Consider the following 22,093-nt stretch of genomic DNA (forward strand, 5'->3'; position numbering starts at 1 on the left):
CACACACACACACACACTCGCACTCGCACTCGCACACACACACACACACTCGCACTCGCACTCGCACACACACACACACTCACACACTCACACACTCACACACTCATCTCAGATCATCAGATCAATCCTCAGTCATCAGGACAAACAGTGATTGTTAAACCTGCAGAAACCACAGTGAGAAGAAATCTTTTACTTGTGAAATTATATTCAGATTAATGATCACTTCTTACTCTGGTTTCAGAAACTCTCCAGAGCCGAATGTCCTAAAGCATTAGTCATTTATTATAATATAATGTAATTTATGTATTTATAATTTTATTTTGTTGTTTTTTTATTCATTCACAATACATTCATTTATTTATAATTGTGTTAACTTTTTATTTATTCATAAGAGTTTTTTTTAATAATTATTGTTTTTCCAAATTTAATTGTTTTATTTATTTGTTTAAAATTGTTTTATATTTAGTCATTAATTCATTATAATATCACTTATTTACTTACAATTCAAATTACATTTTATATTGATTTGTTTATTTTCGTTTATATATAAAAACTATTAAATAATTATTTTTTATATTTATTCAAAATTTTATTTTATTTATATTTAAATAATTAAATCCAGTTTATTTATTGTATTTGTATTTATTTAAAATAGTTTTACATTTATTTGTTTATTCAATTATTTATCGATTCATTATTTATTTATTTATTATAAAAACTGGACCAAACATTCATTTTTATATTTATTTGTTTATTTTCAATCATTTATAAAACATATTGCTAAATTATTTTTTTATATTTATTCACAATATAGTTTTATAATATATCTTATTTCAAATTAAATCCAGTTTATTTATTTTATTTGTATGTATTTAAAATAGTTTATTTATGTATTTATTGGTTATTTATTAATAATAATAAATATTTGTATTTATTTGTTTAATTTTGTTCAAAAGTGAATTTATTTATTTATTCATTCATTCATTCCTTTATTTATTTATTTTATGACTGATTCGTAATCTATTACCCACACATGCTTACAGCATTAAAAGAACAAGCTGCTAATGAATCGTCATGACTCATGATATGTTGTATGATCTGAGAATATCAGAAAGCTGACCTGCTTGCAGTTAGTTGCATTGATTAGCATCTCTCTGCATTAAACACTGACTCCTGCGTCGTTAGCAGAAGATCTCTGATAATCTGAGCCGGAAGAGCAAGGCGACTGTTAAAGAGCTCTGATGAAAGGCTCTTATATTAATGCATCTCAACTTCTCTGAGAGCCGCACTGAGCTCGATTTGTGTGGTTTTGTTGTGTTGCAGAACTATAGCAAGATGATGTGCTTGATATATGTCTTTTTTTAGTATTTTATTTATTTTACGGGGGATGCACAGTACATTGGTTTGCATATGGATTTTTGCATTGTTTGTCTGATTTAGGGCTGGCTGATATATCAGATATTTATTTTGTATTATCTTGTTAATTTGGCCATTAAGACCACAGGACTAGGTGGGTTTTGTGACGTCAGCTGATGAGCTGAAAGTCTGGTGTTCAGAATCAAGATATTACATTTTGCTGAAAGATTATCTTGTTAATAAGAACAGGAATTAAGAGGGTAAACGGAGTAAATTTAGTACATGTTCGACAGTCTATATGGGTGCACCTCATTTAACAATTCATTTCATAATCACTTTCTTTCTTTCAAAAAATTTTTTTTTTTATTTATGATTTAATGTTTATTTTATATTTATTTTATGATATAATGTATATCAGTTATTTATTCATTTAGATACAATATTGTATTTATAATGTATTTTTTATTTTATTTATATTTTTATTAATTCATTCATTTTGTTATATAATTAAATGTTGTTTGTTTATAATTTAATTTATAAGTCTATTTTAAATATAATTTCATGTCTGTTTTGTGACATTTGTTCATAATATTATACATTTGAGTAATTATTTTTTTTGTGTATTAAAGTAATTTATTTATAATGAATTTTTATTTGTGTATTTTTATTTTTATACATTCATTTATAATAGAGATTATTTATTCATTTAAATTTTTGTTCTAATTTTATTTATTTATTTTAGTTTTCTAAAGACCACATTATAAAATTTTTTATTTATGTATTAAAGTAATTTATTTATAATTTAATTTGTATTAATATTTTATTCATTCATTTGTAGTAGACATTATGTATGTATTTATTTATTTATTTTATTTATTTATTTAAAAAAATGTTTTATAATTTCATTTTTATGTTCTATTTATTTTTTATTCATTTATAGTAGTATTGGTTTATTTGTTTGTTTGTTTATGTTTTCTAAGGACCACAGCAATAGGTCAGTTTTGTTTATCCATATCCATATCCATAAGATTATCCATAAGAACAAGAATTAAAGCAGTAAATATTGTGTATTTAGTTCATGTTTGCGTATCTGCCAGCACCTGTTATGTTTCTGATGTTTGGGTTCAGGATGAATCCGTGTTGTTGTTGTTTCTGTGATCCGCTCTCGGGATCAGGAGCTTCTGAAGAACCCAGTAGAGCTCCTAATAAATGCGTTTAGAGGCGATTACGCCAGGAATGCATGCTGTGGAAATGTTTGGACTGAGAACGAGCCCAGAGCATTCGGAGATCGAGTCCAGCAGTCCATCTAATGAAGCGCTGCCAGATCTACAGAGATCTGCACATTACTGGAAGAATCTGTTCCGCTCTGGCAAAGCAGCACTAGTTTACTTATAGAACACATTTCATACACAATTATGATTTAAAGTAATTTTAAAAGTACATCTATTAACATGATGTATTTATTTATAATTTTATTTTAAATCTATTTTTATTTATTTATTTTTCATTTATAATAGAATTTATGTATTTAATCATGTATTCATTCATTTTCATTCATTCACAGGACCTCGACTGCTTTGGCACATCAACTGTCTGGAGTTGTTGGCAGTGCATCTAGCCTTGCAGCAGTTCCGGCCACTGCTGCTGGACAAGCACGTGTTGGTTCCGAACGGACAACACTGCGGCTGTTTTGTACATCAACCGTCAGGTCCACGATCACGTCACATGTCTCAACTCGCCCGTCATCTCCTCCTCTGGAGTCAGACGCGGCTCAAATCGCTGCGCGCCATCCACATTCCGGGGAGCTCAATCGTGCAGCCGACGCGCTCTCACGACAGCTCACTTTCCCCGGAGAATGGCGACTCCATCCCCAGACGGTTCAGCTGATCTGGAGTCAATTAGGGGAAGTTCATGTGGTCCTGTTTGCTTCCCACGAGTCCTCCTACTGCCAGTTGTACTATTCCCTGACGCAGCCCCCCCCTCCTGGGCACGGACGCACTGGCACACAGTTGGCCTCGGGCTCTACGCAAGTATGCATTTCCCCCAGTGAGCCTGCTCGCACAGACACAGTGCAAGGTCAGGGAGGACGAGGAACAGGTCCTGTTGGTTGCACCTTACTGGCCCACCCAGACCTGGTTTTCGAAACTCATGCTCCTCGTGACAGCCCCTCCCTGGCACATCCCCCTGATGGGGGACCTCCTTTCTCAGGGCTGGGCACCATATGGCACCCGCGTCCAGTTCTCTTGAACTTCCATGTGTGGCTTCTGGACGAGACGCAGCAGACCTAAGTGACCTACCGCCAGCGGTGGTAGACACTATCACTCAGGCTAGAGCTCCCTCTACGAGGCATGCCTATGCTTTGAAGTGGAGTCTGCTCACAAATTGGTGTTCTTCTCACCGAGAAGACCCCCGGAGATGCTCGATTAGAGTCGTGCTTTCTTTCATGCAAGAAAGGTTGGAGCGTAGGCTGTCACCCTCCACCTTGAAAGTGTATGTCGCTGCTATTGCAGCACATCACGATGCAGTGGACGGCCGGTCCCTGGTAAAGCATGACCTGATCGTTAGGTTCCTGAGGGGTGCCAGAAGGTTGAATCCTTCTAGGACACCCCTGATACCCTCCTGGGATCTCTCTATTGTCCTGGCTGGACAGAGGGGTCCCTTTGAGCCACTTGATTCAGTTGAGCTAAAGTTCCTGTCTCTTAAGACAGCGCTCCTGATCGTGTTCACTTCCATCATAAGGGTCGGGGACCTCCAAGCATTTTCGGTAAGTGAAGAGTGCCTGGATATGTGCCCAAGGTTCCCACCATTCCCTTCCGAGATCAGGTGGGGAACCTGCAAGTGCTACCCCCGGAGGAGGCAGATCCAGCCTTGGCATTGCTGTGTCCCGTAAGAGCGTTATGCATATACGTGGACCGCACCCAGAGTTTCAGAAGCTCTGACCAGCTCCTTGTCTGCTTTGGAGGCCAGCAGAAAGGGAAGGCTGTCTCCATGCAGAGGTTGGCCCACTGGATAGTGGATGCCATTGCCTTGGCGTTCCAATCCCAAGGCGAGCCGTGAGAGGGGTGAGAGCCCACTCCACTCTGAGTGTTGCCTCCTCCTGGGCGCTGGCGCACCGTGCCTCTCTGGCAGACATCTGTCGAGCTGCGGGTTGGGCAACACCTAACACCTTCGCAAGTTTTTTTAACCTTCGTGTAGAGCCGGTTTCTTCCCAAGTGTTGGGTAACAGGTAATTGGCGGGAAGATCTGGCTCGGTGTCACGCTTGCCCATTCCCCCGAGCGCCTTTCTTCTCCCAGTAGAGTTCCCCGGTTGGCGAACCCTGGTCGAGCATCCTCCAGCACCCCCGGCAGTCAGACTTGGCAGAGCAGTCTAACGCCAGGCCCAGTACTGGTGTCAGCATGCCCGGAGTCCCGGCCAGCCCCTGTACTTGGCTAAGTGTCCATATGGCTTGATTCCCTACGGGTAATCCCATATGTGTATTCTTCCACGGTAAGGTTTCCCTCTCGGTAAACTCGTGTCTTCCCTTGACAGACCTGCTCTGTCAGTCTCTTCTGGCAGTTGTTCCATCCCTACTCTAAGGTAGGACCTGCCTCAGAGACCCATTCATATGTAGTACTGGTTACGACCTCAGCGTAGCTTTTGTGACACGCTGCAGCTTGTCAACAATTGCAGCGCCACAGGGTTGTGACGGTGTTCAGGTGTGGCATTTCCATGGACCCCTTATGTCGTTCGACATAACTCGTAGTGACCGACAGATAGGGAACGTCTCGGTTACGTACATAACCCTCGTTCCCTGATGGAGGGAATGGAGACGTTATGTCCCCATGCCACAACCTTGAACTATTCGCTGTTGCCGGGACACGTTCTCGGCTCCTCAGCATAAAACCTAATGAGTGGATGCGCGCTGTCTCCTTATATACCCGTAGGCATGGGGAGTGGCTCAGCATGCAAAATCCACTAGCCAATTTTCATTGGCGTTTTCTCTTAAAATCAGAGATGATTGGCCTCCCAAGTGAGACCCCCATATGTCGTTCGACATAACGTCTCCGTTCCCTCCATCAGGGAATGAGCATTACGTACATAACCAAGACGTTTTAGTTATGACCCTGCTCGTAATGTTTCCTATTCTTGCACAAACCAGCGTTTTTCTGACTCACTAGCCGCTAGATTCGCTTCTTTAGTTGAAGTGGTGCAGTTAATGATTTATTCAGGAGGCATGTGCTGGGATTTTCTCATCCGATAGCAGAAGGATTAAATAATGACGAAACACGCGGCCTTAAACACAATCAATCTTCATTCTGCTCGCGTGTTAGTGAACCCATAGAGGAACAGAGAGAGAGCTGGGCGCTTCTATCTGCCACCGAGAAATTAATCTTTGTATTAGTGGTTAGATTGAAATGTGCTGTTATAATGAGGACTCGGAGAGGACGGCCAGATAGCGGCCTTCAATCAACCTCACGCTTGCCTTGTCCTTTAGCGCGACTCCTGGCTTTATCACAGCGCCAAATCCCAACGATTAGTTCTCTCGCTTTCAATTTCACTTCATTTATCTGCTGCTGTGAAACAAAGGAAGCTCTTAATGATCCAGAGCTGCTGCTTCTGCCGAGAAGAGACCTCAAAACATACAGTGATATTTTGTCTGTCCATCATGCCATAAATGAGCATCTAATCTAGAGCTGAGCCTCATGATTTATGGTGATTTTAGTCAAAAATTTTAATTTGATGATCAGATTTGGAGAAATGTAGCTTTGCATCAGTGTCTCAGCAATGGATGCTCTGCAGTGAATGGGTGCCGTCAGAATGAGAGTCCAAACAGCTGATAAAAACATCACGATAATCCACAGCACTCCAGTCCATCAGTTAACATCTGGAGAAGACAAAAGCTGAGACATTAAGTTTTTAATGTCTAAAATATGTGTCCATAATTCCAGTTAACAAAAATATGTTCTGAGAATGTTTTCTTAATGTTCCCATTAAGTTATGAAAACATTATTTCTGAATGTTCTCTGAACAACACATGCAGTTTTTTAAATGTTTTAAAAAATCAGCTGAATCTTGGTTAAGCAAATGTCAAGGAAACGTTCCATTGTATAATTTTGCAAACATTATGTAAACGTTACTTTTCAATGTTCTCTGAACGTTCTGAAACAAGTGTAACATTTAAAAAACTTCAGAAAAACATTCAACTAAAACGTTTCAGAAAAAGATATTCTATGAACAATGTTTAACTAACGTTTTTGTGCTAACGTTTTGAGAACATTATTTAAATTTTAAAAAAACTTTGAACGGATGTTCTGTTAATGGTACTGGAAGAAGTTTGTTCTTAACGTTGAGAGAACATTCCCTGTTAGCTGGATAATAATCCATAATAACTCTTCCACCAGTGAAAAGTGTTCTGGTGTGAATCAGGAGAGAAATCTGCACAGATCAAGCAGCGTTTAAACAGCTCTAAACACATATGTGGCTGGATTTTGATGCGAGAGACAACAGCAGATGCATTTTTTCACTGGAGGAAGAGTTATTCTGGATTATGGACTCAATGTATTTTAGTTAAAAACATCTTAATGCTGGATATGTTTCAGCTTTTGTCTTCTCCAGATGTTAACTGATGGACTGGAGTGCTGTGGATTATTGTGATGTTTTTATCAGCTGTTTGGACTCTCATTCTGACGGCACCCATTCACTGCAGAGCATCCGTTGCTGAGACACTGATGCATTTGTCCAAATCTGATGAAGAAACAAACTCATCCTAATCTCGAATGACCTGAGGGTGAGGGAAATTAAAATTGTGTTGAGCTATTCTTAAAGAGTGTGGCTTTGTGTAACGCGAGGATTGATGGACTGTGTTCACGATCGTGTGAAGGAGGTTTGGAGGGCTGTTCGTTCTGTCTGAGGTTTTATCATCGTTTCGTTTTTTCGGTGGGATCCTGTATCACAATTACCCAGAATTACTATCTCTGTGTGTCCTCATGTTTTCTCATTGAGCTCTAGCAGATGCTGTACGCTGTAAATAACCCCGAATGTTCCCGGCGGATCTGTGATTGTGGTGTAATGGGACAGATTCAATCCTAGAAGTATCAGAGAGTTTCAGCAAAAACACCTGAAGGAGCCAATCAGAAAACAGTCACATCTGGGTGAATCTTAAATATCCCAACATTCCCATTACATTCATTCAATTATTTATTTATTTAAACAATATATTATAGTATTTTTAATTTATTTTTATATGAGTTACTTTGGCATTTTTATGGCAATTACATGACAAAACATTGGGAATAAAATAAAAATGACTAAAATTATATGTTACAAAGTAAACTTATTTTATTTCAGATATTTAGCAAGGCAACATAAAAATATTTTCATTATTAGAGATAAAATTAAAATAAAATATAAAAATACTTTTTCAAGTAGTTGCCAAAGCAACACAAACATTTGTCATTAGTTGAAATAAATAAAAGTAAAATATAAAACACTTAAACTTATTTTAATTCAATTAGTTGCAACATAACATTTTCATTATTTGAAATATAATAAAAAATAAATACATAAATATATTTCATTTTAGTTAGCTGCAAAGTCAACATAAAAAAATAAAATAAAATATAAAAAATTAAAACTTTTATTTCATTTTTATTCATTTTCATTTCATTTTTTAAAACATTTTTATTATTTGAAATCAAAATGAAATGAAATAAAATTAATTAATTAAATATAACTTAAAAACTTATTTCAGTTAGTTTCAAATGCATCATAATTTTTTTCATTGTTTAAAATAAAATAAAAAAAATTTAAATTAAAAAGAATTAATCTTACTTTATTTCAGCAAGTGGCCAATCCTATAATGCTCATTTGTGTTTAGTTAAAGCTGAAGTACTATAATAACTAAAACTTATACAAATTAAAAACTAAAATGAAATAAAACTATACAGACATATTTTTTTAAAATTATAATAAAATGAGAACAGCATTACAAAATTAACAAACATAAAAATGAAGACATGAAAATAAAATCATAAAAACTATAATGGTGTATCAATGATACTAAAATACGATTTCAGTATTTCTGCGTGCCGTGCATTAGCTTTCATTGGCTTGTGCTGCGTGTGTTTCTGAGATGAGTTTCCTGATGAATTAGAATAAATGAGTGTGCAAATAAGATCTCATCCGGCTCAAGTGAAGCTTTGGTTTTTGATGCAGAGCGAGTCGTGACGCGAAGGAGATTCAGCGAGAGGCTCATCAGGTGTTAAAGACTCGTTTCTATCTCTGGAAACGGCTCTCCATTACAGCTGCTTTCTGTTTCTGCTAATGGCCTGGAATAACATGCATTATTATATATACAGGAAACCCTGTGGTTATATATTCAGCTTGTGAATCAGATTCTTTACGCTTGGATCTTTGATGCAGAATTGTTCGTTTCTCATCTACATGTGAAAACAGATCTTAGATCACATGCATGCGTTCAGTCAGAAGGTTATGACATCAAACGATACAATGCTACAACAATTCAGAATAGTTTTTTGAAGTAACATAAAAAATAACTCCATTCAAATAAAGTAAAATTAGTATAAAACATAAAAACTTGTATAAAATAACAACTAAACAAAAATATATATATAAAAAAAATGTGAACTTAATATATTCCAGCTCGCTGCAAAGGCAACATAAAAAACATTTTTTATTATTTGAACTGAAATAAAATTCTTTATTTTAGCTAGTTGCCAAGATAACATAAAAAAGAAAACATTTTATATTTTATTTAATTGAAAATAAACTCAAATAAAATGTATAATAAAAATATATAAAAAATTAAACTTAATACATTTTATTTTAATTACAATTTTAAAATTAAACTTAAATGTAATTTTAAAAAAACTATATGGACATTAAAAATAAATAAATTAATAAAACTAATACATCTTGTTTTTAATGAGTGCTTAAGTGTTTCCTATTAAAAATCAGGATAGCAAGATACATTTACTTGAGACACATACAGAAAAATATATTTTTAATATATTTTTTTAAAAATATACTAAAATGTTTCAAAATGCAATTATGTAAATATGTTGTCATAATCATTTTCATTATTTGAAATAAAATACAAGATAAACTAAAACAAAATATAAAAAAGCTTAAACTTTTTTTCAGCTAGTTGCCAAGGCAACATAAAAATATAGTTTTTATTATTTTAAATTAAATAAAAAAAAATTTAAATAAAATAAAACATTAAAAGCTTAAACTTATTTTATGTCAGCTATTTCTATCAGCTATTTTTTATTTCAGTTATTTCAACATAAAAACTTTTTTTTTAATTAAATAAATAAAAATAAAATAAAATAAAACATAAAAAGCTTAAACTTGTTAGCTAGTTGCCAAGGCAACATAAAAACATTCTTATTATTTTAAAGTAAATTTAAAAAAATAAATAAGTAAATTAAAATAAAACATAAAAAGCTTAAACTTCTTTAATTTAGCTAGTCGCCAAGGTAAAATAAAAACATTTTCATTATTTGAAATAAAAATTAACTAAAATCTATAAAGAATTTTTTTCAAAAAAATAAAAATATATATTTTGCCCTCCATATAAGCATCGCTTGTTTAGTCAGAAGGTCTTTGCATAGTTACTGGAGATATCCATGTTGTAAATAATAAAACAATGCATTTGTGAGTTGTGGTGTGTTTGATGTAAGCACTGTTGGGGAATTGTTTAATGACGTTACTGCTGTTATTTCTGATGCTGTTTGTTGGACTTGTTTTCCATGCTTGGCTCATTTGGTTTTCCATCCCGAATCCAGCGCAGCCGTGTTTCGCTCACAAACACACGCTCACGCATTGACCGTCCTGCGGTGCCCCGTCTGCTGCCTTTCTAGAGCCCCGTATCAGTCCCTCCTCTGTTTTTCTCTTTCTTAGTTCCTCCGAACCTGACCGTGCCGCGGGGCAAGTCTCCGATGGCGGTGCGGGAGGGCGAGACAGTGGAGCTGGAGTGCCTTGTTTCAGGGAAACCCAAGCCCATCATCCTGTGGTCGCGGGCGGATAAGGAGGCACCGATGCCGGACGGCAGCATGCAGATGGAGAGCTACGATGGCGTTCTGCGCATCGTCAACGTGTCGCGCGAGATGAGCGGATCCTACCGCTGCCAGACCAGCCAGTACAACGGCTTCAACGTCAAGCCCAGAGAGGCCGTGATCGAGCTCATCGTGCGCTGTAAGTGCCTCCCAGTAACACAACCAGTGCTCACCAAATCAAACCATTCACAGCTCAATCAAGTCATTTTACAATGAAAACTCTTGAAACAAGATACATTTACAAGAAACCTTAGAAAGAATATATATATATACAGTTGAAGTCAAAAGTTTACATACACCTTGCAGAATCTGTCAAATGTTAGTTATTTTTCCAAAATAAGAGAGATCATACAAAATGTTTTTTTTTTAATTTAGCTTTCACGCCCGGCTCTTAATGCATGTTTTTTTCTTCTGGAGCATCAGCGAGCGTTTGAAGCTTCTGTAATAGTTGCATAAGAGTCCCTCAGTTGTCCTCAGAGTTGTTGGAAAGGGTTCAAATGCACAAAAATGCTGGAAAACCAAAGAATTAGTGGGAGCTGAGGGGTTTTTCTGAAGAACAGCAGGAAGTTTAACTGTTCAGGACAAACAAGAGACTCATGAACAACTATCACTAAACACAAAAACAACTGTGGGTCATTCAGATAACACAGTATTAAGAATCATGTATGTAAACTTTTGAACGGGGTCATTTTTATAATAATTAACATTTATTTGAATATATTTTCTATAAATATATTTTTTGGGCCATTTTGTTATATATATTAAAAATAAAAATATATTTGTAAAAGGATGTACAAATACATTTTGCCCTCCACGTGTGAACATATACAAAAATATATATTTTTAAATATATTTCCAAAACAAAAAGTCAGGTCAGAAAATACTTTTGCTAAAATACATTTCAAAATCTAGTTTTGTAAATAAATTGTCTATAAATGCATTTTTTGGGCATTTTTTTAAAATATAGTTTAAAAATATAAACGTATATTTTAGAGCCATTTAAAAATACATATATTGTTGTCTATACCAACTGTGAACATACCCATACACCAAAAAATATATTTTTTGATATTTTTTAAATATATTTAAAAAAAACAAATATATATATATATATATATATCTTTTGCTAAAATATGTTTCAAAATATATTTATGTAAATATATTCTCTTCCAATATATATTGGCCATTGTTTATATATTTTAAGAATATAAATATATTTTTAAAAGCCTTGAAAAATATTTTTTTCCTTCATATATTTTCATTTGAATAAAAACTTCATTCGTTGTCCATAACATACGTGAATATACCCATACGCTATAAAAAAAATATATTTTCAAATATATGTTTACATGTATTTCAAAATATACAAAAAAAGGTCCAAAATGTTTTGCTAAAATATGTTTTAATATATATTTTTAGCGAGCAGATTGACTGTGTTTTTGTACCATCAAAATGGTAAAACCTTTTTAAAACATTACATTTCTAAGTTGCCCAATTTAGGGTCTAAAATCATTGTGTAATATAATCAATAAATAGATACGACACATGCATTTACACATTCAAAACATGAACATATGGCCCTGCACCATTTTTAAGGCAGCATGTCAAGCTTGAAGTAGTTCAACTATATATATATATACAGTAGTCAACATTTGGATCAAAACCTTTCATCAAAGTTGTTCTAAAACCAAAATGCATCCTTGTCTTAGAACAACTTTGATGAACTTCTTTGATCCACTACAGATGTTGACTACTGTTACTGTATATATATATATATATATATATATATTTTTTTTTTTTTTTTTTTAATCCTCAAATAGTTCCAGGTTTGTGAATAGTTATCAGTGGGTTTTTTTGTACAAGCAAAAACTTGTACAAAACCTGTACAACTTTTACTATAGCTCTGTTTTGAATCACCGTGAATGAATCTCAAGATGCCACACATAATCGCATCCATTATAACTTGAAAATGAAAGCAATTTCTGAGTCACACAAGTTCAGTCTGTTTCCTCTGAGCATCAGTGTGTGTTCAGGAACAAATACTGTACTTTCTGAAAGCCTGCCTGTCAAGGTCGAGGAACTGGAGAGTCTCACAGACTCACTTCAGACGCCGTTACTACTGTCTGTAGTTACCTGACAGGAGAATGCATTGGTTGGTTTGTTGGTTGTCTAGATAGTAGTCCGCTGATGTATGCACACTTAACCTCACTCAGATTTGCAGTGAGCGTTTAGGCGCTCGGCTTCGGTCTGAAAGTCTTCAGGGAGCTGGAGGTGTGCTGGAGGTTGTTGTGTTTGTGGTGTTAATCACGCTGAGAGATAAAGAGTTTCTTCCGCCTCTGAGGACGATGTGTGAATGCGATGAGAGTGGCTTTCCTGGGTGTGAATGCATCACATGTGTTTGTCCTTCATGCACTCGGAAGTACACTACTGATGACGTGTCAGTGATAGGGATGTAATGATATTTTCAATATCATAATATCACGATAGCAAAACTGTCTCGATATTATCGTGGCCACATGACGATATGAAACGATAGGTCTTCCGGGCAAAAAGTGTCTTATTCTAACATATTTAAAGGTATTTAAAGTTATGTTTTGGGCCATTATGCTTTGGCACAGTATCTGTTAAACGAGCTAAAACCAAAAGCACAATTTAGCTTAATCCCTTCATCAAGCCTGTCTTCGCTGTGGGTTTCAAAGCGAAGCGCGCACTTCGTTCAGACGATCAGCTCGTGATCCGGTGTTTTCCTCGCCTCAGAACAGCTCAGTTCTCACTGAATGAATGCAGTCAACTCGTTTATTGCACGTGCTGTGAGTTTAGCGTTTGTTTAGGAATGCAACAGCCACAAGTTATGCTTTATTTTCACGGCAGGTGATTACAGCATTTCACTAGATTTGTAGTGAGACATTTTTGTAAGCATGCTTTCACTGAAGCTGGAGTTTCAAAAATAAAAGCTCTACTGCTGTGTCAGTCAAAATGAAAGCTTAAAGTACAGTATGAATTGCTGACAGCTAGTGGTTTAAATGCAGTCCAAATTCAAAATATATCTTTCAAGTGTAGAAATTAGGAAAGAAGTATTGTAATTTCCCTACTGTAGTGTAAAGCAAAAAATAATATACCTATAAAATATTCATTTTCATGAATTTTACAGTGCAATTGTTTTATAATATATGGCTATTACTGTCATTGTTGTTATTATTTTTATTATATTATATATATTTTTTGCTTCCTAAAACACCAGTGTGAATGTAATTTAGACTGAGACAGTATATCGCAAATAAGAGGGTTGAGTCTCCTTCAAAGTTCAGCTACAAGTCAATTCACTTTTTTCTGACTTAAGTTTTCTTAGTTAAGATCATGGGTTGAAGCTCTTAATTTTGAACTCTCAAAGTGCATTAGGTAGAATTATTTAACTTTAAAATGTACTAGATTTAAATTTTTTCCAATTCTTAATTTGTCTTTTTTTTTAAATATCGCAATAAATATCGTATCGTGGACTTCATATCGCAATAGTATCGTATCGTGAGATTTTGATATCGTTACATCCCTAGTAAGTGAAGTACACTAGAGGTCAAAAGATATTGGATTTCACCGATACTGATAACTCGGTGGGAGCACACTGGCCAATACCGATTAATCAACCGATAGTTTTTAAAATGGATACTGAACAAAAAGTAAAATAGTGATTTACTACTTTTTCTTTTAAAAAATAACAGTACTGAACCATAATTTGTAAATAAATAAAAATAATAATAATATTGATTATATTGATCATTAAAGTTAGCTCATAGTTTACTAATGTCAGCAGAAGAAACTGTAAAATGTACAAATGTATTAGTAATAGTAAATGTTGTATTAACACTCTAACATGGAACAATACTTCTACAGCTTTCATTAATCTTAATGTTACAAATAGACTCTTATTGTAAAGTGTTACCATTTCATTTCAACAGTCATGCTTAAAGATGGCCATCTTTAAATATCTACACAAAGGCCATAGCACTGGAATTATATGCATATGGATATTGTTCATATATATATATATATATATATATATATATATATATAGTGTACTCTCACACTTTATTTGCTTCTATTTTAGAACACTTAATGATTATCTAATCAAAATAACAAAATATGGCAGTCACACACCGGGCAAAATAGAAGCACCGTGTTTACTAGAACGCGCAGGTATCAGGTATCACACACACCGAACAAATTGCGTTCAATTCAAGCGGCGGTCTAAAACAGTTTATTTAATCACCAAACGGGAAAAGTTCACTTCAAGAATGAACAATTTATAATGACTAGTTGTCCTTCATTTTAAGCATTAGTCAAATAATCGCATGTTTATTAATAAACTATTTAAATCATAATAATGAGCCTTTAATTGTCTACATAGCCTAATAAGCGCTCAAGCACTCAAAACTTGCCACAGTGCACCGGCAGAAGTAATGATTATGAATGTGTCTGGAAAAACAGTAACAAGGCTGCATTTTAATAATTTATTGTTAAAGTAGTGTTTTTTAGTTTTTTTGCAGACACTGACTCATCATCTCCACAGTGGTGGACGCACCTGTATGCATGTTTCATACAAATTACATAATTTGAGAATACTTGTTTTCCATTTATATTGGTTTATTTTGAAGTAGACATTTCACTCTCTATAGATATTTTTTATGTCTGTAAGGCAAGTATACATGGAGTTTCTAAGTTTTGCGCGCAAGTTCACAAGACCGAGACCGAGACGGCTAAAAGCGCATCCTGTTTGCTTTCATTATTTTACAAAAGCACAATATTTTGTTGTTATTGGGAGTGCACACAAATAAACGTAGAGTCTTTACAGATTCGAAAGGGGTATTACTCTTATCTGTATGAGCAAAAATGAGGGAGTATTTTAAGAGCAAGTGAGCGCCTCTGTCCTGCAGTGATCGCTACTGTTCAGCTTCCACACTTCGAACACAGACACTTCAATAGCACACATTTCTCAAGGTTAACATTAGATTGAGCAGCCATGTAAAGTTGCTGCTACTAACATACTTCAGATAATAAGCCAAATTTGAGGTCGATGAATAGGTTGATGATAGGCGAGTGTTTGGATGTCCTGCCCAATGTACTGTATTACTACATAGACCAGCCGTTAACGATCTGTCCATCACGGACTGCGTGACCAACACTTCTGTTTTTTTCTGCGACTAATAACATTTTGGTCGTCCAAGCATCCTCTTGTTGACGAATGGTTAGTCGACTATTAGAGGGCAGCCCTAGAAGTCATTATGTACATTAACAATGATTTGGGACAAATATAATGTAATTTAATGGAAAGCTATGTGAATGGCGCGGCATGGTTTTTATTCTGTCAGCTGCATTTAAATCCGCATCTGAATTATCCCATTCTGTGCAGCGCCGCCTCACGTGTCAAAGCAAACAGCACTTGCTGTTAGTCATTTCCGCTTTTAGAGTCACCTTTATTTATACAGTGTAGCGCTTTTAACAATACAGATTGTGTCAAAGCAGCCTTACAGTATTAAATAGGAAAATAGTGTGTCAATAATGCAAAATTATAATAGTAAACACTCAGTTTTCAGTTAAAGGCAGTTCATCATTGAATTCAGTGATGTCATCATCCAGCTCAGTTCAGTTTAAATACTGTCTGTGCAATCAAGTCGACGATATCGCTGGAAAATAAGTGTCCCCAACTAAGCAAGCCAGAGGCGACAGCGGCAAGGAACCAAAAATGGAGAAAAAAACCTTGGGAGAAACCAGGCTCAGTCGGGGGACCAGTTCTCCTCTGACCAGATGAACCAGCAGGTTGTTCCAGCAAAGTCAGATTGTGCGGAGGACTCATCTGGTTCCTGTGGTCTTGTCCCGATGGCCGTCTAGGAGACAAGGTCTTCACTGGGGATCTGTCTCTGGGGCTCATCTAGTTGTTCTGGTCTCCGCTGACATTCAGGGCTGTCAAATCAAATCAAATCACTTTTATTGTCACATCACCACAGCACATGTGCCTTGGTGAGTGACATTTTTGGGAGTGTGCTCCAGACAGTGCAGAAGCAATTTACATATTGACATACTTACAGACTTATACAGCTGACAATGTGCAATATACACATACATATACTCAGTACACACAGTGTACTATTAGACATACTTACAGTTAGCAATACACATTATACACAGTATGTACACATTCTACATTATGTACACATATATGTACACAAAAATATGCGAAGCAGATTATACATGAACTGGATACGCAAAATGTCATGGATGTGCATTGGATAGTATCCAGTGGTAGCAGATCGATTATTTTATTAAGTGCAGTGTATACGTATAGGCCAGTATTGAACTGTGTTGGAGTTTAAGTGCAGTGTGTATTAGTTCTGACTGTTCATTAGTCTGATAGCCTGAGGGAAAAAGCTATCCCTTAGTTGGCTAGTGCGGGATCGGATGCTGCGGAGACATCTTCCTGAGGGCAGCAGAGAGAGCAGTCTGTAGGACGGGTGGCTGGAGTCACTGATGATCCTCCAGGCTTTCCTTATACACGGCCTTCTGTAGATGTCCTGGAGGGAGGGAAGCTCACCTCCAACAATGTGGCGGGCAGTTCGCACGACCCTTTGCAGAGCTTTGCGGTTGCAGCTTTCAAACCAAGCAGTGATGCAGCCAGTCAGGATGCTCTCCACAGTGCAGGTGTAGAATGTTCTGAGGATGCTGGGGCTCATTCCAAACTTCCTCAGCCATCTCAGGAAGAAGAGGTGTTGATGTGTCTTCTTCAGCACTTCATCTGTGTGAGCGGACCATGTGAGATCATCATTGATGTGAACGCAGAGGAACTTAAAGCTGTTTACCCGCTCCACAGGTGTCTTGTCGATGGTGATGGGTGTGTGTTCTCTGCTCTGTTTCCTGAAATCCACCACCAGCTCCTTGGTCTTGTCGATGTTGAGTGAGAGATTGTTCTCCTGACACCATTTAGTCAGGGTGCTCACCTCCTCTCTGTAGGCCATCTCATCGTTGTCGGTGATCAGGCCTATCACCATTGTGTCATCAACGAATTTGTCGATGACGTTAGAGCCGTGTGTGGCTGCACAGTCGTGTGTGTACAGAGAGTACAGAAGTGGGCTGAGGACACAGCTCTGAGGAGCACCAGTGTTGAGGGTCAGTGGGGATGAAGTATTGTTGCCCATTCTGATCACCTGACTTCTTCCTGTCAGGAAGTTGCAGGATCCAGCTGCACAGAGATCTGTTCAATCCCAGAGTCCGGAGCTTCGCAACAAGTGTGGCGGGCACTATGGTAGCCACCGTAGCCACCAGATCCAGTCTGTATCCAGGTCAGATGGTCACTGCAGTCACCCGGATCCAGTCCGTATCCAGCCCAGATGGTGGATCAGCACCTAGAGAGGACCTCTACAGCCCTGAATGTCAGCGGAGATCAGGACAACTAGATGAGCCCCAGAGACAGATCCCCAGTGAAGACCTTGTCTCCTAGACGGCCATCGGGACAAGACCACGGAACCAGATGAGTCCTCTGCACAATGTGACATTGCTGCAGCCTGGAATAGAACTTCTGGTTTCGTCTGGTCAGACCATTATACAGAATTACGAAAATGTGACTAAGATTTCATTGATTAAAATGCTCATACATTTAATTGAATAAACAAAAACAGGACACGGTTGTCTAAATAGGATAACTAAAATGTACATTTGAGTAAGACTAAGACTAAATTAAAAATGGCTGCCAAAATTAATACTGCTGTAGGGTTAATTAATAATAATCTTATTGCTAAAATGTTAAGTTTTCATTGACTAAAACTAGACTAAAATACTTCAGGTTTTCTTTGACTAAAACTAGACTAAAATACTTTAGATTTTCTTGGACTAAAACTAGACTAAAATGTTGAGACTTTTAGTCGACTAAAACTAAATAGGATAAGGTTGACTAAATATGATAAAAACTAACAACAAAACTAACTAAATTGAAAATAGCTGACGAAATTAACACTAGTCTCTGCAGTCACCCGGATCCAGTCCGTATCCAGCCCAGATGGTGGATCAGCACCTAGAGACGACCTCTACAGACCTGAATGTCAGCAGAGATCAGGACAACTAGATGAGCCCCAGAGACAGATCCCCAGTGAGGACCTCGTCTCCTAGACGGCCACCGGGACAAGACCACGGAACCAGACGAGTCCTCTGCACAATGTGACATTGCTGCAGCCTGGAATTGAACTTCTGGTTTCGTCTGGTCAGAGGAGAACTGGCCCCCCGACTGAGCCTGTTTTCTCCCAAGGTTTTTTTCTCCATTCTGTCACCAATGGAGTTTCAGTTCCTCAGTTCAGTTTAAATAGTATCTGTGCAATCAAGTCGACGATATCGCTGGATATTAAGTGTCCCCAACTAAGCAAGCCAGAGGCAACTGAGCTGTATGATGACATCACTGAATTCAATGATGAACTGCCTTTAACTGAAAATTGAGTGTTTAGCTCAAATGGCTAGTTGGAATGCACATGCTCGGAGCACACAGCCTGGGATGCCATCAGGACCCGCAGCCTTGCGGATATTCACCCGTCGGAAGGATCGGGTTACATCCGCGACAGAGACGGAGAGTGCACTCACCTCTTCTGCAACAGCTGCGGGAGCACTCTCTGTGTGGGCGGTGTTGTGAGCCTCAAAACGAGCATAAAAAAGTGTATGGGAAACAGGTCAATAATTTAGCTCAAAGGGAATCATTTAAGATTTTAAAGGGAACTCCACCATTAATATGCAAGGGAATTAGGACAGAATCACTGTTTTACGGCGGATCACTGAGACGGCCAGCGAGTCAGTGAACGAGCCGTATGACATCAATTCTGCAATGGATATCTATATCCAAAATATAGTGAAAACACTACTCGGTTTTGACCAAATCTTAGATTGTCTGATTCGGTCTGATATCCTACAAAAGATTAAGCTCATCCGGTAGAGAGATGGCAATGTTCACAGTAGCTGGTTTATTCCCTTTAAAATCTGTGATGTTATTGATGCCCTGCCACATGCTTCTTGAGTTGTTGGCGTTGAATTGTTCTTCAACTTTGTTTCTATATTGTCATTTGTCAAAATTCAGTGCTTAAACCCTTTTTGAGCACTCCCGAACACCGTAAGGCACGTTAACTGTTGTACTTCAGTGTCATTTGCATACATATTTATTTTTGAAATGCTGGAAAGTATTTAAAAGAACAATACTTCATAACTGCTCACAGCGACTGGGAGCAGAAAGAGAAGAAAAGCATGCAAACATTCGAAATGTGTCTTTATTATGGCAGCAGCAGGTATGCAATACAATTTTAAAATGTGTATTATAAACTGATATATACATTTATTATGTGACTGGTCATGTGAGCAGCGCGTTCCCGGGTTTGTAGGATCACAGAACTCACTCCTCCTCTGTGAATAGATCGCCATCTGAATCCATGAGTTTTATCACTGAGGTGATATGTATATTTATTTTTACAGACGTCCACATGAGAAACAATTACCGTCCGAATCGGGCTTAAGATAGAGATTCAACAGAAAAGCGAAGCTACATGGAGCTACAATCACAAACTACTCAGGAGCACGGCAGACAGGAACCTCTCACCACTATCTCCTCAGAAGTTACAGACCCCGTTCTAGCCCTAGAGGCAGATTTCACACTGTATAATGACAGCGAATCTTCTCAGCCGCTCCAGCAACAGATGCAACCCGGAAAAACTATCGGCAGGGATTTTTTACCGATAACCGATAGTTCCACCAATCAACGTTCCAATACATCGGTTGACCTCTACTTAATAGTGTTCACAAACATCCCAGGGGGTTGTTTTACTTGTTAATTTTTGTTCTGAATTAAATATTAAATTCTGCAATTGAGTGCACATTCTTCTCAATTCTGTTGTTTTCGTTTCTTAGTGTTTTTTTTTCTAAATGATTACAGATATATGTTCTCAAGTTTGATGCTTTCAACATAATTTTTTTACTTTAATATGGTTATCTTGTGGTTTTAATGGGATCATAATTACACAGCATGCAGAGTAGTTTCGTTTTGTGTGAAAACATGGCGGAAAGTGGGAGGTTTTAAAAGAGTGCTAAGGGAATTATACAAATGAATATATGAATGAATTAATTATATGAATCTACCTCTGAATCTCTCAGAAAACACGCAGTGTTTTAATCGCAGTGCTGCTTTGTCCACGGAGGTTACGAGAAACAGCTGTAATTTTGCTGTTCCATAAGCGCCACCTGCTGTCAGAGAGTGGATTTACAGAGAGTTACATTTACATTTAGCACATTTTAACAATACCATGATAATACCGATAACCGTGATAAAATTTAGGTCACTATAATCATGATAAGAAATTTTCATACCCTTACATCTCTAGAGTTCAGTGGATCGTTCTGTTGTTTAAAACTAATGCAGACTGTTCAGCATCCAGTCAGTGTTATTGTAGTACTATTTATGCTATAATAGTATTTATAATATTTTTAGCTTTTATTTTTGCATTTTATTTTTCATTTATATTTAGATTAAGTTTTAGCAGTTGTGTTATGCGAGTTTTTTAAATATTTGTTAGCTTTAATTTATTTGAATTTCACTTTGACTTTCGTAAGTTTAGTACTTCATCTTAAGTATATTTATTTCAGTTAGATGCCAAGGCATCATTTCTTATTTTCATTTAAGTTTTTTATTTTTATAAATATTTGTTTTATTTCATCTTAATTTCAGTTCATTTTTAACAGCTTTAGTTTTAGTCAGCAAAACTAATTGTCATTTTACTTTTAATTTAATTTTTTAATTTTACCTTAATTTTAATACTTCAACTTCTAATATGTATTTAATATTTCTAATATAACTTCTAATATTTATTAGCTTTAACTCATTTGTGTTTTAGTTTTAGTAATTTAAATACTTTAACTTAAACATATTTATTTCACTTAGGTGCCAAGGCAACATTTCAAATGTACTTTTTTTTTCATTTAATATTTATATGTTATTTCATCTTTATCGAAAATTATTTTTAATTTTAGTTAACAAAATTAGTTTTTATTAAATATTCCTGTACATTTTTAGTTTATTTTTATTTCAGTTTCAGTTCTAGTTATTTTAGTACTTCAGTTAGATGCCAGAATTTTTTTAATCTAATATTTATATTTTATTTCAGTTACTGAAAATGTTTTTAAATAGTTTGAGTTTGAATTAAAAGTAACAACACTGCTTTCAGCACATAACTGGACGTGTGCCTTTATATATACATTGTTCTTTTATGAATATGCTCTGCTCTCGCTCAAACATTGTCCTCGCATCACTGAAGACCAGAAGAGATTTATTTCTAATTCAGATGAAGAGTAGGCTTTACTCACTAAATGGAAGCAAGCTGATTATAGTCAGCCTTCTCTAGTTATTTATTTTATTATTTATTACTTATTTTAGTTAAGTGCTTAAAATATGCATTTATTAGGTAATGTTATTTAGTGCATTTGTATTTTGTTGTTTTTGTATACAGTTATACAATAAAAGTGTATCAAACAGGTTCCAAAAATTATCATTTATATTGTTATAATGCTATGATTATCACTATTTCAATCAATGCTACTTCGAGAGCGAATCCCGCATAAATATGCGGATGTCATTCCCGAAACTTTGCAACGTGTGTGTGTGTGTGTGTGT

General features: G+C 36.2%; 1 protein-coding gene across 1 annotated transcript in view; it reads left to right on the forward strand.

Annotated features, from left to right (window-relative positions):
- LOC107567384 (MAM domain-containing glycosylphosphatidylinositol anchor protein 2-like) overlaps positions 1–22,093 on the forward strand; it is a gene marked incomplete at its 5' end in the record, with an annotated part of 84,204 nt that overhangs the window by 20,328 nt on the left and 41,783 nt on the right. Inside the window, one exon of the mRNA XM_016253069.1 lies at positions 10,262–10,555. Coding sequence (XP_016108555.1) covers positions 10,262–10,555 — 294 coding nt within the window. The remainder of the gene's footprint in view (positions 1–10,261; positions 10,556–22,093) is intronic.

Source organism: Sinocyclocheilus grahami, unplaced genomic scaffold (genome assembly GCF_001515645.1).
Source record: "Sinocyclocheilus grahami isolate Dianchi unplaced genomic scaffold, SAMN03320097.WGS_v1.1 scaffold1154.1, whole genome shotgun sequence".
Lineage (NCBI taxonomy): Eukaryota > Metazoa > Chordata > Actinopteri > Cypriniformes > Cyprinidae > Sinocyclocheilus > Sinocyclocheilus grahami.